The sequence below is a fragment of the Lycium ferocissimum genome, chromosome 9 (genome assembly GCF_029784015.1).
Source record: "Lycium ferocissimum isolate CSIRO_LF1 chromosome 9, AGI_CSIRO_Lferr_CH_V1, whole genome shotgun sequence".
NCBI classification, from domain to species: domain Eukaryota; kingdom Viridiplantae; phylum Streptophyta; class Magnoliopsida; order Solanales; family Solanaceae; genus Lycium; species Lycium ferocissimum.
The window spans coordinates 27,439,730-27,456,776 of NC_081350.1; the positions used below are offsets into that span (position 1 = coordinate 27,439,730).

General features: G+C 34.3%; 2 protein-coding genes across 10 annotated transcripts in view; one reads left to right on the forward strand and one right to left on the reverse strand.

The window, feature by feature from the left end:
* The window catches only part of LOC132030086 (protein ENHANCED DISEASE RESISTANCE 2-like), a 54,164-nt gene that overhangs the window by 25,781 nt on the left and 11,336 nt on the right, over window positions 1–17,047 (forward strand). The window lies entirely within an intron of this gene.
* LOC132030091 (putative disease resistance protein RGA3) lies at window positions 6,768–7,354 on the reverse strand. Its single transcript, XM_059419572.1, has one exon. It carries the CDS (start codon window positions 7,156–7,158, stop codon window positions 6,898–6,900), a length of 261 nt encoding a protein of 86 aa, XP_059275555.1. The 5' UTR covers window positions 7,159–7,354; the 3' UTR covers window positions 6,768–6,897.

The following is a 17,047-nucleotide window of genomic DNA, read 5'->3' on the forward strand; positions in this document are numbered from 1 at the left end:
GTAATATTCATATAATAAATGTGTAGGAAAGACGTATTATTGTATAGAGGGGGCTAATTTGACACCCGAATATACTGATTGGCACCTAATTGTAATTCATTAACTTGCATTTACAAATAAATTGACCTTATAAAATACTATTGCAGTTGATCGTTTTGCTTTACCATATTTCTATCCTCTTTATTATATATTGAAAGGTACTGCTCACCAATAAGTACAACAAAATAAACAAAGTATTTAAACGCAAATTCGTGTAACTTATTTGCTTATTTTATTCAATCAAAATAATTTGAGTAGAATTATCAATATCTTCCATTGCTATATCCGTCTATTCTTGATTTTCATCAATCTCTTCATTGATGGTTGTTGCTTGCATTTAGATAAAATCAATCTCTTCATTTTTTTATGGGTCTTTTCTTTTTTCATTTGTCACAATTTTCATTCCCAAAGGATAATCCACAACTGTTAGCGAATACTCAGAACTAGTGCATATCCAAGTAGAGTGAATGGATAATAATTCGTTTCCGAAAGAAAATAAGAAAATTACATCCAATGGATAATAAAATTAAATCTTAACTTCTAAAAAATCAATTAAATTAGTGAGAAAATATATCCTTCTCAAAAAAAGGCAGTTATTTGCCAAACAATATTCATAACTGTTAGCTAATTGAACAATCCCTCAAGGGTAAAGATTTTAGCATCTCACAACTTAATAATTTTAGAAATCGCTTCATTTGCATTGAGACTAGCCAGGCTGGTAGGCAGCTCTTTGAGATTCTCGAAGTAATAGATCCTCAAGTATTTGAGATTTGCAAGGCTTTTGAACATCTCTTCTGGGAGTGAAGTCGCTGTGTCGTTAAATCTAATTTGAAGGTAAGTAAGAGTGCTAAGATTAGATATGGAGCTCAAACCTGTTGCATCTAACTCCCCCCAAATTTCCAATTTCTTGACAGAAGGAAGGGCTGGAAAAACAAACATAGGGCAATTCAAAATCATCATCTCTTCAAGCATGGGGAATTGCTCTTCTCCTTCCTTTTTCAGCAATCCTTTCAGATTAGGAAAGTAGTCTATGTCAAGTTTCTCAGGGATGGAAACCTTCTTCTTGTGGGGAATCCAGATTGAACATCATCCTCTTCAACATACTCCACCTCCGCAGACCCGGCTTGTAACTCTAGATTTTCTAGACAAGGCAGCTCCCCAAAGGGTGGTAAGCGCGAGCAGTTTTTGCAGTCACTAATTTGAATAGAGACGACCCTTTCCAAAACTGAGTGATTCATCCAGTCTGGGAGACGGAAACCTCTGAAACCAGTGACTACTAAAGATTTCAGATTGGGGTGTGGTCTGAGGGCTTCAAGCACTTTAGCTTCTTCTGATTCATATCTATGTGGTCCATCTATATCCCATTCCATGCTTAAAGAGTGCAGATTTACTTTTGCAGATAAATTGGCTTCTTCTGCCTCTTTAAAGTTCTTCACTCTATCAAGGTTTGTGATTGAAATTGAGCCACAGAGGTTTAAGTTTTGTAGTTCACCAAGTTGATAACCTTTCTTCTCTCCCACAATAAATAGATTTAGAGTCTTAAGGCATGTCAAAGATCCTATCCTTGGTGGCATAGAAGTCAATGGACAGTACTGAAGCAAAAGATTTCGGAGACTACAAAGTTTACTTGTTTGTTTTGGCAAACAAGAAAGTGAACTGCAATGTGATAGATTAAGAGTCTGCAGATTTTGAAGCTTGCATAACTGCTTTGGAAGACTACGAATATTGTCATTGTCAGATAGGTCCAGGTATCTTAAATGTACTAGATCTCCAATGGAAGACGGTAACTGCTTAAATTCTGAGTAACTTAGATTAAGCACCCTTAACGAGACAAACTTTTTCAAGAGAGAAGGAGAGTAAGAAGGCACCACTTCAGTGAAACCAATCTTGGACATCATATATTCATCATCTTCTTCTACATTCATTTCACGAGCATTGCTGCTTGATGTGCTTGCTAAAAACAGGGATGTAGCCAAATCATGGATGAGATCATGCATCTTGAAATGAGTTTTACCAGCAGATTTATCTTCTTCGACCTCTTGAAAGAAAGACCTCAAGTATAATTCTTTCCATACTTCATTACCCACATCCTCTAGCTCCAAGTTTCCTCTCGATAAAAGAAAGCCGTGTGCCATCCAGAGAGAGATTAGCTTTTCCTTTTCCATTTTGGTGTCCTTGGGGAATACTGCACAATACACAAAGCATTGTCTCAAATCAAGTGGAAGGTGATGGTAACTCAGTCTCAAGGCAGGCAAAATAGAATTTTCTTCTTCAGGTAACTTCCAAATCTCACTGTTTCTCACATGTTCCCATTCACTTTCTTCGCTCTTGAAGCGTAAAAGACCTCCAAGAGTCTTGGCTGCTAAAGGCACATCACCACATTTTTTCACAATCTCCTTTCCAATAGCCACAAGGTTAGGATTTATCTCACTTTGGTGCCCAAATGCATGATGCTTGAACAACAACCAGCAATCATCTTGAGATAGATTTGACAACTGATATGGTTGCAAAGTTCCCATAATTGATCCAACCTTTTCAAGACGAGTAGTGGTTAGAACAGAAGCACCACTTGCTCCAACCTTCAAGACTGCTTTTAAATTAGCCCACTTCTCTTGATTTTCATTCCAAACATCATCTAAGACAAGCAAGTATCTTTTTCCCTTCAACAACTCCTTAAGCTTCTCCTGAAAGAGGGCTAATTCCATGTCACCAACTGACCTTTTTTCAATATATTCTACAATTGCCTTTATCAATCTCTTCTCATCAAAATCATCTGAGACACAAACCCATATTTTGGGATTGAAATGATCAGTCACTCTCGGATCATTGAAGACCATTTGGGCAAGTGTCGTCTTTCCAAGTCCCCCCATACCAAGTATTGGGAGCACTGAAAGTTCTTGGGCAGTATTAACATTGTTTATCAGGATTTCCACTATCTCATTCCTCTCTCTGTCCCTTCCATAAACTTTTGGTTCAGTTAAAACAGAACCTGTTCCAAGCAATGTCCACATAAAAATGTTGTTACATTCAAGCTCATTAGGAGTTAGCAGAAAATAGAGAAGTTGCACAATAACGAGTCACAGATGAACAGCAGACATGATAATGGGGGAAGTTGACGAACTGCAATGGGAAAATCATGCTAAGTTCCACTAGGCAGAAAGTTATTTAAGAGGACAAAATATAGTTTTGAAGTTTCTCCATTTTCTCTGCAATCATTTTATAAATCAGTTATGAAGTTGTATTTCTTGGTGCCTCATTTTCGAAGTGAAAAATGCAATAAGAATGGGGAAGAATGTTAGGAGGATTTCCTAACTTTTCTTATTTATGAAATTACTTTCTATATTATGACGTAGAAGTTAAGTAATCATTAAAAGTCACTCCTACAGTCTTGAATTCACAATTTTTTCATGGTTAATTTTAGAGTTAATGGTCAAAAACACATTAAACTATTATTTTTTTCACGAGTTTCACACATCAACTATCACTCCGATCCCTTATATTAAAACACACCTCTATGTTGAGTTGTTGTATGCCTCATACACTCTCTATTTTAGATAAAAAATAGTGCCAAGTGGTACTCCACGTGGTGTCCATCTAATCTAATTAGAACGTTTATTAGATTTTAGTTAGTTAGTATCTATATCTATCTATACTATCCTAAAGGTAGGAAGCCCCTAAAGTTGAAGTTGGATTACCAAAATGCCCATTAAATATCGAACAACCAATTTACCCTTTCCTTGAATCCTACTCCTAGAATAATTTTGTACAAAAAGGTAAAATACATTAGAAGTACTTCCTTAGAAAAGAGATTTTGATATATAATTGGACGTCTATATTCAATTAATCTGAAATTTGAAGCAAATGGAAAGACTCTTGTTACACTCTCATTGATGTTGAGATCAACAGGAGTTACAAAGAGCCCATTCATGTTCTTTTCCGTCTCTTTTATGCGGGAAGTGAAATGCTTACTCTAATTATCACTGAAGTCTCATATCATATGCATCTAAGTTGGTTATCTTCCAAGAATCATTTGCATATTTGTTGGCTCAGTAAATATTGATAGTTGAAAAAGTAGAGTTTGGTCTCTTTTTGATTCTGAGTTACCACAGATAGTACTGATCGCTAGCCTTCAAAGAGTTCCTTATTAATGTTAAAATTGTAGATGTTTAATTGTTTTATTGATGCAAGTACGGTTGAAAAATGAAACTTGTATTGAGAAAAGAAAAATTCTTTTTTTATACATGAATTGTCTTAGTTCATTTATAGGAAATTAATTATGATACTTGTATTTTTCTAGTTTGTTTATGAACTAGGGAAGATGAAAGTTGTTCATGAATTAGGGAAGATACAAGGATATCTAGAATTATATTAGGTACATGTTAGAAGAATTCCTATAAATACCTAGGTACTACAACATTTTATTTAAGTTAAGTTGGTGGAAGATTATATTCCCCACTTTTCTTCAAAAAATGAATGATTGATTGTGTAAGTCAAGTTGAGTAGAACAAAGAAGAGTCGTTACTTTCCTTGTCTTTAAGTGAAGGTATTTATAGGAATTCTTCTAACATGTACCTAATCTAGTACATGTAACTAATTTACATCTGAGTTGATTGAGAGTGATTCTCCTCCCCGATTTTCCAACAAGTACACCCGTGTTACGTTGAATATTCATTTTTACTACAAAACACTATACGGGACAATAATAGTTTTATAATTATTACTCCTTCCGTTTTAATTTATGTGAACCTATTCACTTGTTAAATTAGTGCAAAAAAGAATGACCTAAATGATCTATAGCCACACAAATATCTATGATTTGCTTAAATCACAAGTTTCAAAAGTCTTTCCTTCTTTCTTAAACTTTGTGCGCATTCAAATAGGTTCATATAAATTGAAACACAAGGAATATTAAAACATTACAAATCTGATGAGATGATCACCCAAATGTTAAAATTAAAAGCATATTGAAAATGCACAGCGCAGGGGACTCAACTTACATAAAATTAGTCAATATCTAATAAGTTGCATCTTATCTTAGACATAGGTAATATAGAAATTTAGTTAAATTCTGAATACTCTTAGCATCGTCACACTACATTTTTTTTTTAAAATTTATTACATAGGGGTAGGGGAAGGGGAAATTGGAAAGGATTACAAGTTAGGGAATTAGAATCTAAAAAAAAAGTGAAAATTGAATTTAAAATTTAAAAAAAAAAAGATTCCTCGTCACATGGCACAGAATACAAGTAATCTTACTTTTTTTTCCTTTTTTTTTTTTTTGGGGAATGTAAACTTGCTCATAAGTTATTCAATCATAATATAGGTAACGGATATGATATATCTATGTAATAGGATAGGAATTGAAAATTTAGTGCCAAAAGGATAAAACAAATTGTTGTTTACACATGCATGAAGTACTTCATATAAAAACTGGTAGGTGCATAAAAATAGGATAGGAATTGAAAATTTAGTGTCAAAAGGATAAAACAAATTGTTGTTGATTTTAAACTGCTGTTAAGATGTTAGTTACAAATTTTATAGTAATTGTCATGATATAGATGTGCATATCGTAAAGGTGCAATAACTGACAACCTGTAGAATGCCTACTCAATGCATTGGAGTTTTTCTCATAGTTGTGGGAAGTTGAAGTAATTCTGATCCTTTATTTATTTTTTTGCTTAAGTTATCATATTATTTGTTGTTATTACTGTTTTCTTCTTCGTCGTATTCAGCGTGGCTTTTCCACTACTGTATTTGCTTTAATTACTTGATTTTTGATATGCTTTATTACACATTTTTTTTTGAGAGTCCATCGAAAAAAACTCTCATCCTTTTTTTCCACCATCATTCAGTGCTGCGTACACACCATTCTCCTACTTCTTCAATTTTAGTACCCGTTCTTCATTGCAGTTATTACTTAAAAGTATGTGTTATTGTTCTGATCAAAAATATTTTTTTAAAAAGTTTGTTTGAACAAGAAATACACGTGACTAGTTTTAATTAAATGGGTAAAAGTGAAGGAGTGTTAAAAATTAGGGTTCTAAAATCAGAATTGAATGGGTAAAAGTGCTCAGCCTTGATTCCCCCTCCCCATTAATCTTCAATTTCAGCATGAATTATTGTTTCGCTTTTGATTTTGGTAAAACAATCTAGAGTTCTATAAAATTCTAGATTTTCATGGAGAAATGAAGAAGGAAAAAGGGGAATAAGAGAAGCATTTAAAGGAAAATAGTTATTTTTTAAAACTTATTCAGCTCAATTAGCTGTTATAGATATCGTGTGGACCCATTTTTAATGGGTTTTTTAAGCCCCACACGCTTATCATTGAGTGATTTCAAATATTTGGCCAACTCAGCAATGAAGTGTGTTTTAATACAAATGATGTGATAGTTTAGATAGAAAAATGAAACAATAGATAGTTGAGTTATGAAACTCTAAAAAAGAAGTAATAGTTTAAGTGTGTTATTTAGCATTAACTCTAAATTTTAAATTTTATAAAGTCTAAAGCAGCTTAGATCTTTCTTGTTGCTTAGACTTGAAACAAACGTTTAGGGAAAATTTTTGAAGCTTCCCTTCACTCCAAAAACACACATGAATTTGATAATTGCCAAAAAAAAAGTATTAAAAAAAAAAAAAAACTAAGTTGTCGTAATATACTAATGTGTCTAAAACTTATTTAGAGATGAGCACCTGTTTCCCGTCTAGTAGCTTGTCTCTCTGTAATCATTTCGTTCAAATGGAAGTTTCTTCTTTCCTCAGCAATTGCATCTAGTCTTTTCATCACTTCTTTCATCCTTTTCCCGATCTTGTGCCGGAAACCGATAACCTTTGGATGATAACACCCACGTTCAGACTGCTTTAATCGTGTGCTGCCTTAGTTTTGCATTCGTCCAAGATGTCATCAACTTCATATGCAGCAATATTGAGTTTCTGTAACCAGTTCTTTATTGATTTATCCTTCAATTGCTTCTCCTGGGCATCTTCTAGCACCGCTTGAATTGTAGTAAACCTGCTTGAAAGCTTTTCAAACTCCTCCTTAAAACCAAAAAAAAATCCAAGTTCCCCTTGGATGAATGAACTCAGATTGTCTAGCAGAACTTGAAGGAAAGCTTCTGCCATTTGTTGAATTCACTATAACGATTAGATATGTGGAAGGAGTCTAGATAACTGGAATTGTAACACAATTTTATGTGCGTAAACAATGAATATATATTTCTGATACAAAGTAAGTTGTTGGAATGAAATATGGGCAGTTCAAAGTTGACTGGTTTGTTCACAAAGCTTGACTTGAGAAAAACTCAATTATTGAATCATTTCATAGAAAGTGCACTTGCCCATGGGGCCATGTCTCAATTACTAAAGGCTACGGTTGATGTTTTAAATTTTTTGGGGTGGTGCTTCAAATTTTGCGCCGTATAAATCTTTAAATTTTCGCACTTCGCGTCCAACACAAAAAATTTTAAAAAAAATTCGCAAGTTTATATTTTTTTTTGATCTATCTTAAAAAAATAAATAAATTTATATTTAAAAATTATTTAACTTAATTTAAATTTATGCACAAATATCTATGACTTGCTTAAGTATGCTTGGAGTCCGCATAACTTATAATTTAGATCAAAAGTATGCCCTCAGTAACTTTGTGAAGGAATTTCAATCTTGGGACCGCATTTTTCTTTTTCTTTAAAGGCATAGTATCTGCGATCCAAGCATTTAATTCCTTAACAAGTGTATCTTGTTGGCGTCATACCATAAATTTTTAAAATTTGCAGAGAGAGTAACCTTTTAATAATATAATTATGGAAATTTTATTATAGAAAAAAATGATTACTAGATGATAAAAGGCCCAACACAAAAAATAGTATTATAATAAATAAATTTATATTTAAAAATATTTAATAAATCTACATAAATATCTATGACTTATTTTAGATCATAAGTTTTAAAGATTTTTCTTTTCTTTTTAAATTTCATGCCTAGTCAAATTATATCACATAAATTAGGACAGAGAGAGTATCTTTTAATAATATAATTATGAAATTTTTATTATAGAAAGTATTATAATTCAATTAATTGAAAATATCAATAAATTATTTTCTTGTTCTCCCATATAGTTTCAATTTAATTCTCAAATTGAAAGATTTAAAATACATCATCTCTTTTAATTTCTTTCAACAACAACCGAAATGCGACTTTTATGTGTTAGCATACGTATAGTCTTAAATTTTTAAGTATAGATCAACTTCATCATTTTAAGAAAATATGCATATACGTTTAGCCGTTTATATTTCGTCTTCTTGATGTTATTCCTCATTATTTGTGTGAGACGTATGCGCCTAAATTTATACCCAAAGGTAAATCTTTTGGTTTTATGACTTCTTTAGTGGTTTTTGTGTTCAATTTAAATCGCTATTTCTTTTTTCATGAATTTCTCTTCTTTAAATTTTTTCTAAGCATATTTTACCATTTTCTGAATTTATTATCATTATTTAAATGCTTTTTTTTGTAATTGTCTCCTACTTCTTCACGTGGATCCCACCTTAATTTTTTTTTTTAATTTCTACTATTGAAGAAGAGTGAGCCCCACCTTATTTTTTTTAACTATATTAGAAGAGTGGGTGGACGACGATCCAACACACTCTTCTAATATAGTTAACTTTACAAGACTTTTCTTTCGCCTTAATTTGTCTTGCACATTAACAGGACCACAAAACACACCTATCTGGTTTTGTCAATCTCTCAAGTTGTCAACTTGGTGCTTCCATTCCTTTGAGTCGCATTTGCTTTTGAAAAGGAGTAGTTACTGAATTACTTTTCCTAAAAATATTGAGTACTGTACTCCATATGTACTAGAAGTAACTTTTCCGAATATGATAGTTAATTATACTCAAGTTAATCTTTTAAATATCTACTTTTGCATTTTTTTCCTTAAATATTTTATTTGATTTTGGGAATCACACATTGTTTCTTAATCCGATTATAATATAGATATAGAAAATAAAATTTCCCTTTTACTTATTCATTTTAACAAGTCAAGAGAATTTGTAAAAGCTTGAAATGGGCTAGGCGTCTACAAGGCAGTGGAAGAACAATGTGTCCAGCTTTTTCATAAAGCTTGACTTGTAACTTGACTTGCATTTTCATGGAAACTACTCATGCCATGACTTGCATTTTCATGGAAACTACTCATGCCGTGTCTTTCATTGCCCACATTGATGACAACAGCTGCCGACCTTCTTGTGGGGTAGTCTTTCGGTCCGTGGAAAATTTTCCACAATAACACGGCTTTTGGTCTTGTCAATCTCAATTTGTCAACTTCACGGTGGTATCTAAATTAATGTTTTGAGAGGGTCCGGAACCAAAATGACCCAATTTAAAAAGACTGACACAAAATATCCTAGAAAAAAAAAGTGATACTTTTTTAAAAAAATTATCCTTCTTTTAATTAGTTAGGTTAAAAGATTATTACGCTTTTATATTTAAAATAATTTAACTTTTATGATATGATTTATAATTACACAAATATAAAGGCTTTTTTAGACCACACATTTTAAAAATCTTCCTTTATTTCTTAAACTTTGTGTAAAATCAAAAGAGAATCTATTTGGAGACGGAGGAGTACATAAATACCTTTAACGCGATAAAATACTTGCATTAAAAGCATAGTAACTTGAAGCGGTTAAATCGATGCGATATTTTCTTGCGCTTTAGATATTCCTTCTAACTCTTTAGCGCGGTAAAAAATCTTACTATTTATAAGACACCGACATAAAATCATCGGGTTCCACCACTGGTCCCCCCAACACTTAAAAAAAAATTGAACGCCATTGAAGGAGAAAAAGGTCGGGCCCACCTCCAAAAACCGTCATTTTCTATTCAAATTTCGTTTGGAAAGTTTAGAGTCTCGGTATATTCAAGTCAAAGAGCAAAATTCTAAGATCGAAAAAAAGACGTGCAACTCGATTAAAACACCCCTACAACAAGCTTCGATCAAGGTATTCTACTATGAACTTTTTAATTATTTTGTTAAGTATATTATAATCCTAAGCATGTTTAATGTTTCATAGTCTCGAATTTCAAAAAATCATTGTTTTTTTTTTTTTTTTTGGTTAATTTATTATGAATTGTTAATTTTTTAATTGATTATGAATTGTTAATTTGTTAATTGTTTATGAATTTTTAATTTGTTAATTTTTTATGACTTGTTTAATTAGAAAAAATATAGTAATCTACTATTATTTGTTAATTATGTCATTGTTAATTTATTAGTTGTAAATTGTTGATTATGAATTTTTATTTGTTAATTGTTTATGAATTATTAATTTTTTAATTCTTTATTAATTTTTTAATTAGAGAAAATATAGTAATCTCCTATTATTTGTTAATTATGGCATTGTTAATTTATTTATTTGTGAAATTGTTTATCCCATGTTAATCGTTAAATAAATTAGTTCGTTATTCTTTAATTGTAGTTAGGAGAATAATTATAATTAGATATAATTATTCACAAAATATAATACAACATAATCATCATAATTCACATATTCCCTATAAATGATTAATTAGTTAATATAATTTCACTTTAATTTCAAGAATAATGAATAATTTAGTTTCTACAGACATGACACTTTCATAGATCCGAATGTTCACCCGACGCTCGTTGTTCACTTGGGGCCCGATGATAGATTACTTTCTTTGCAAGACAATCATAGGTCCAAGTTATTATGGGCTGGTGTTATAGGAATAGGGACTAGGCTCCGTCCTCGTAGGCTCCAGAGAGCGTGGACTCTTTTATGCGAGCGCCCCCACACCCTCGCGTCTTAGAGATATTGTTTCGAGGCGGTATCTATCGTTGCGTGTCCGTTGGTTGGGCGCAGCATGATTGGGCACTTATTACGGCCATGTTTGAGCGGTGGAGGCCGGAGACACATACCTTCCATCTACACTGTATTTGGTGAGGCCACGATTACTGCTTGGGATGTGGAGGTCTTGTTTGGATTGCGGGTAGATGGAGAGCCATTATACGGTCGGTACGAGCCTCCTCCACAGGTAGGACATGGATGTCGGAGTTGACTAGGCTCGCCCACTTTGTGCACGGTGTCGCGGCCCGTATCTCGACGAGTCGGTGCGGTTAGTGCGCTCGCACTTTGTTGCTCGCGAGCCTCACTGTTGACGACGGCACTCCTCGGGACGTTGTTGATCGTTATGCCCGTTTGTAGCTGCTCATTATATTCAGGGGAATCTTGTTCCCGAACACATCGGGTGCCTATGTAAGCTTACGATATTTGATCTTCTTGGAGCATCTGGACCGCTTGGGAGACTACTACGGCCGGGCGGTCTTTGTTTTTAGCATACCTCTCGATGCCTGTGCGAGCGTCATTAGTCATATCGATATGTGTGTGATTTTTTTGCTCTTCTCCGGTAATATTTTAAGTGTGTGTTCCTTTAATGTAAACAAACCTCTTGAAACGACGACTAAAAAAATCGTATTTTCTAATATCACTTTCAGTTATGGGCGTGGGAGAGGATGCTTCCTTTTCAGCCCATACCAAGGCATCATCTCGGTAATGACATGCCCTACGCGAGGAGATGGATGGCAGGGTTTGACCGGGATGTGGATATGCACCACAGTATTCTTCCATTTCGGGACCAGCTTGATCAGATGACGGACGATACGGTAAAACTATTTAACTTTACACTATTAATTAAATTTAACGTCTTTTCTACTTGGTGATCACTAATTTATATCTATATTTTATGCAGCTATTTATATGAACGTCGTACGCTGCTATTTTGGATGGGTTGCCGGCCTTTTGCAGGGGTGGTCAGGCCATGTGGAGGTCGCAATGTCCGCTGATACACCTAGACATCGTTGAGGACCACATGCTCCAGCGCATTGTACAACAGTTTGGGCATACACAGAATATACCCCCCGACATTCATCATGAGCTCTGACACTACCAACGGGTCGATCGAGCGGCCATCGGTGATGCATTTCTGACTTTTATAGGTCTCCAGCTCCAGCGTTGGCAGGACAGGTTGGGGACTTTAGCGGAGGTCGGTCATGCGACTCCCATCATGGATTACATGCACTGGTGTCATGGGATCACACGCCGATTGATTGGCAACCCAGCTTTACATCCCGCAAAGGATGTAGGATACGTAGCACTCATGGGGGCAGTACGAGGCGTTGGTAAGTTTATCGCATTTAGATTTATTTAATTGTATTAATCATTACGTTTTAAAAATAACTATTTTTTACTGTTGAACACAAATTGAACACAAATGCAACATATGTCTAACCCGACCGTATATTCGAGTTCGCATATGGATGATCATGGGTTATCAAGAGCATATGTCTAACGTCGTCTTGCTAGAGGGTTGCTGGTAGATGAAGCAAATTCCGATTCGCATCCGCGGTCGTTCCGGACGGTGGCCGCTCGAACATCTTAGCGAAGATGGTATGGATATTTTATCTCGAGGATGGTACATCAAGGCGGATGACATCGATTGGCGGCGTTTCAACGGATGAGAGAGATTAGGAAATTTAGGCATGGATGATTTGATGACTTTTTAATCCGTTGCGTTATTTAACATATTAAAGTACTTATTTTAAATATATATGCATCAATTTTTTATATTTTAGGATTCGACGCAAGGAAGAGGACGGTGTTTTCTCATGGGCTTTGTCGGCCACGGATAAGATTTTAGGACGTAAATTCAATTAATGTATATATAATTAACCTTTATTTGGACCTCGAATAGCACGCAGCTCTAGCTTTAAGTAAATATTATATATTTTTTGTGTATATATTTATATTTTTAAATATTATCTTAAATAAGAATTTATTATCATATTTTTTCGGGTTCATCTTTCGGCCTTTTTTGCGGTGGCATCTCCCAGTGAGGTCTCATTTTTTCGAACCCGGAATCACCCGCGGGACTAGATCCTAAATTGATAATAAAAAAAAAAGGGGGATGGAGACGATGTCGATATATTCGAAATAAAGTCTCGAGGCATACCACATGTGGGACCCATTAATTTATATAATAACACGAAGTAAATATTATATATTTTTTGCGTAATATTTAATTTATAAATATTATCTTAGTCTTTATTATCATTTATAGACAACAATTCTTACATATTAATTTAAAAAACAAAAACTTAACTTAAAAGCTAATGACAACAAGTCTTCACTTTTCAAACACGAAAACGACAATCCGAAGTTTTGCGTATCCTTGATGTATTGAGCCTACCTTATTAATCGCACAAAAATAAGTAGGGTTTTATAGAAAATATTGAAGTTTTGGAGTCTCGAAGCATGATTAATCTATGGCTAAAGTATGAAAAAAATGTTAAAATGTAAAAGAAAGAGAGTTTAACCAAAACAAAAAGGTCCTATAGCGCAGTATTTCTTGCGCTAAAGGAGAGAAGGGATATCCTTTAGCGCAGTAAAATACTGCGTTAAAGGTACTTTTGTACCACTTTTTTTTTGGGGTTGTTTCAAGTCTTTTTTTATTGCGTCATTTTGGTTCCGGACTCGTTTTGAGATGTTACTTTGATGGTGTTTTAATTTTTTGATGAATTTATGACCAAAGTAAGCCATTATTTCAGCTAATTCACCAAAATAATATATTCTTTTGAAAATTTACAAAAATAGAATAAACGTATTAGGCATTATTTTATTCAAAAAATTCAACGGGCAAAAAAGTTAATGGTTAACGTTGCTAAAGGATAATTCGTTACTGTGTTACGTTTTATAGTTAATATGTTACTCACGTTTTATGGTTACTTAATTTGGTTTCAATGTTCCACTGATTTGAGTTCTTTATTTTATCCTAGCTGATTTGAGTGCTTTATTTTATGGAGTATATATGATTCGCTAAGGTCTCTTAGTCTACAGCTTGATGGAAACCATTCTTAGCTGCCATTTTGCTTCATACAAATTTAGTTCCAGGGAAGTGAATTGAGAGACCAAATTTAGCTGTTGTTTTCCTTCTAGAAGATGGAGTATTTTTCGTTAAGCAGTAGATATGAAAGATGGTTGCTTCTTAATTTTCATATATTAAAAGACTGTGATATATAAGTATTAATTACTGTGTTGTAAACTTAAGACATTGTATCTTTAATTTCTTTTGTGTCATAACCATCTTGCACTTTAAAATGTATAAGAAAATGTTGAAAGGGAGAATTAACCAACTTCTCGCTCATATAGTTTCCCACTCTTTGGTGTTGTTTTGAACCGAAAAATGCTACTTTATTTAGCTAATCAGTACTTTTTTTTTGTAAGGCTAATCAAAACTTTTTTAATCCTAATCAGTTTTTTTAAGGCTAATTAGTATATTTTTGTAAGGCTAATCAATACTTTTTTTTAAGGTTAATCAATATTGTCGGTAACGTTTTATAAGTACATCAATCAGAAGGGCTCGCAATTTGCAGAATTCTTTAGAGGATTTGACTTCTCGCGCCTGGATTCTATAGAAACGTTCTTGTCGATTCTGATGCTTAACTGAAGTCGTAACTGCGGGTTATGACTTTAAGATCAATCAATGTCAGATTTTGTATTCTTTAGAGTCGTTACTCACAGTAACGCATTAACCATAAAACGTTACTCACAGTAATGAATTACCCTTTAACACCTTTAACCTTCAACTTTTTTGTCCGTAGAATTTTTTGAATAAAATAATGCCTAATACGTTACTGTGGAATACGTTTATTCTAGTTCTGTAAATTTTCAAAAAAAAAAAAAACGTATTATTTTGGTGAATTGGCTGAAATAATGGCTTATTTTGAAGGTCTAGGCTTGTAGGATGTTTTAGTTACAAATATTTATGTTTAATATTTTAATTGTTGAAAATTTAGGAGTTTGATCGGTTGGAAATGGTAGATTAATGACTAAGAATTGGCGGATTTGATTGTTCAGTTGGATTCTTTGGTGAGCACCTGTTTCCCGCCTATCAGCTTGATAATCTTTTCGTGCAAATGAAAATTCCCTCTTTCCCAAGCAATCACATCGAGTATTTTCATCATTTCTTTCATCCTTTTCCCGACCTTGTGACGGAAAGCGATAACCTTTGGATGATAACGCCCATATTCAGACTGCTTGAATCTTGTGGCCTTAGTTTTATATTCGTCCAAGATGTCATTGACTTGTAATAAATTCAAATTCAATTATTACAATGGGGATTAATGAGTTATGACATTTCATAGTTTTGATGATCGACGTATACACCAAGGACTAGGTCCTTGATCGAGTCCCCAGGGCCTTTGGCGCACCAAAACGTGGCATAAAGCCGTGGCACTATCGGCGAGCCACAATGGAACAAAGTTGCATGTCGGCTAAAAGACTAGGATCATTATAACGTCCCTATCTATATCGCATGCCACTCACATGATCCTCACATGCTCTCATTGGTTCCGTATATAAACAACATGTTGGCATTTGTTTAACCTAGCACTTCAAATCATATTATTCTCATTGTTGAAAAGAGCATCCGCCACTGTTTTCTCGGAGCTTTTAAGATCAAGACCAAATAACTCCAAGGACCAGATACCAAGACTGAAGATGTCTTAAGTCCTATGTTGTTTAGTCTTTGACTTCTTGATCTTAGTATTGTAAACCTACACTTCTTTTAAGAAGGGTTCTGTAGGTATTTGGTTTATCAAGTTTTTTGTGTGTAAATGCCTAACTATAGTTAGTTATGGTGAGTTAAGGTTCAGCTAGAGTTAGTTGAATCAGTTGGTTCTTGGCTAGAGCTAGTCAAGGTTTTTTTTTCTTGCAATAGAGTTATTGTAAGGGGAGGGATTAGTGTGCTAATTCGTAGGTTGCAAAAAGCATGTAATCTGAAAATGTTGCTCACTTAGTGATGTTGGATTAACAGGTGTATGATCAAGTCTTTGCTTGAGAAGACACCCTACGAGTGGCTGAATGGAAAGAAACCCAAGCTAACTTACCTTAAGGCATTTGGATGCAAAGGCTTTATTCTCAACAATGGTAAGGAGGCCTTAAGAAAGTTTGATGCTAAAAGTGATGAAGGAATCTTTCTCGGGTACTCTTCTCACAGCAAGGCATACAAAGTCTTCAACAAAAGAACTCAAATTGTGGAAGAAAGTGTGCATGTGATCTTTGATGAAACAGATGAGTTAGGAAGCAAAGGGACACAAAGTGGTGAAGCAGAAGATGGAGACCTTTCAATTCCCAGTGAGGTCCTGGAAATCACAAATGGAAAAGCTGAAATAATGATGCATTTCACGATATAAGTACGGATTTACAAGACGACGCATCTGCTTAGTAGGATTTGCTCATTCAGCTTGTCGGTGAGCCCCATCTCATTCGAGGTGTTATCCTTATTTATTTTCATGTCATGTTTAGCAAGTTAAGGTATGTTGGGGGCCTTGATCCCAAAGAAGTATGTTTTTATAATTCGATTCGCGATAGAGGTTTCATAGACTAGTCGATCGGTTATGTATCCAATACTCGAGAGTTGTGTAGCCATCTTTGGCTACGTTTACGATATTTTCGCATTCACGTTTTATACAAGTACTTTATTAAATATTATGACGTCTCATGTTCTATTAAGGCTCATCATGTTTCATGTTATATTTTGCTCATGTTATGCCTCATGATGATTCAGCAAGCCATGTGGTTCGCTCGGTCACATGCAGTTAGACACCGAGTGTCGTATTACGTCCAGTCCATGGTTCGGGGCGTGGCAAGATCTATGGGCAGTTTCTCTTACTTGCGAGCAAAAAAAGGGAAGCTAGCGCCTGAGCTTCATAGGTTAGCCAACCTAAGAGTTCAATTATTAGACTGAGGTGATTCAAAAGTCACAGTTCAGAATATGGTGATATCATCCTTAGTAGATGAGGTTAAGGAACGCCAGTATGAGGATCCTTCTTTGATTCGGTAAGAAAAAAGAAGTCTGCTGAGATTTCGAGAGATGCGATCCACCGAGGTATAGAATTGGAATTGTGTTTTCGAATGTTGCGGTTACGTCGGCGGACTAT

Coding starts and splice junctions, on each gene's coding strand:
- LOC132030091 (XM_059419572.1), bottom strand. CDS start 7,158: ATGGCAGAAGCTTTCCTTCAAGTTCTGCTAGACAATCTGAGTTCATTC.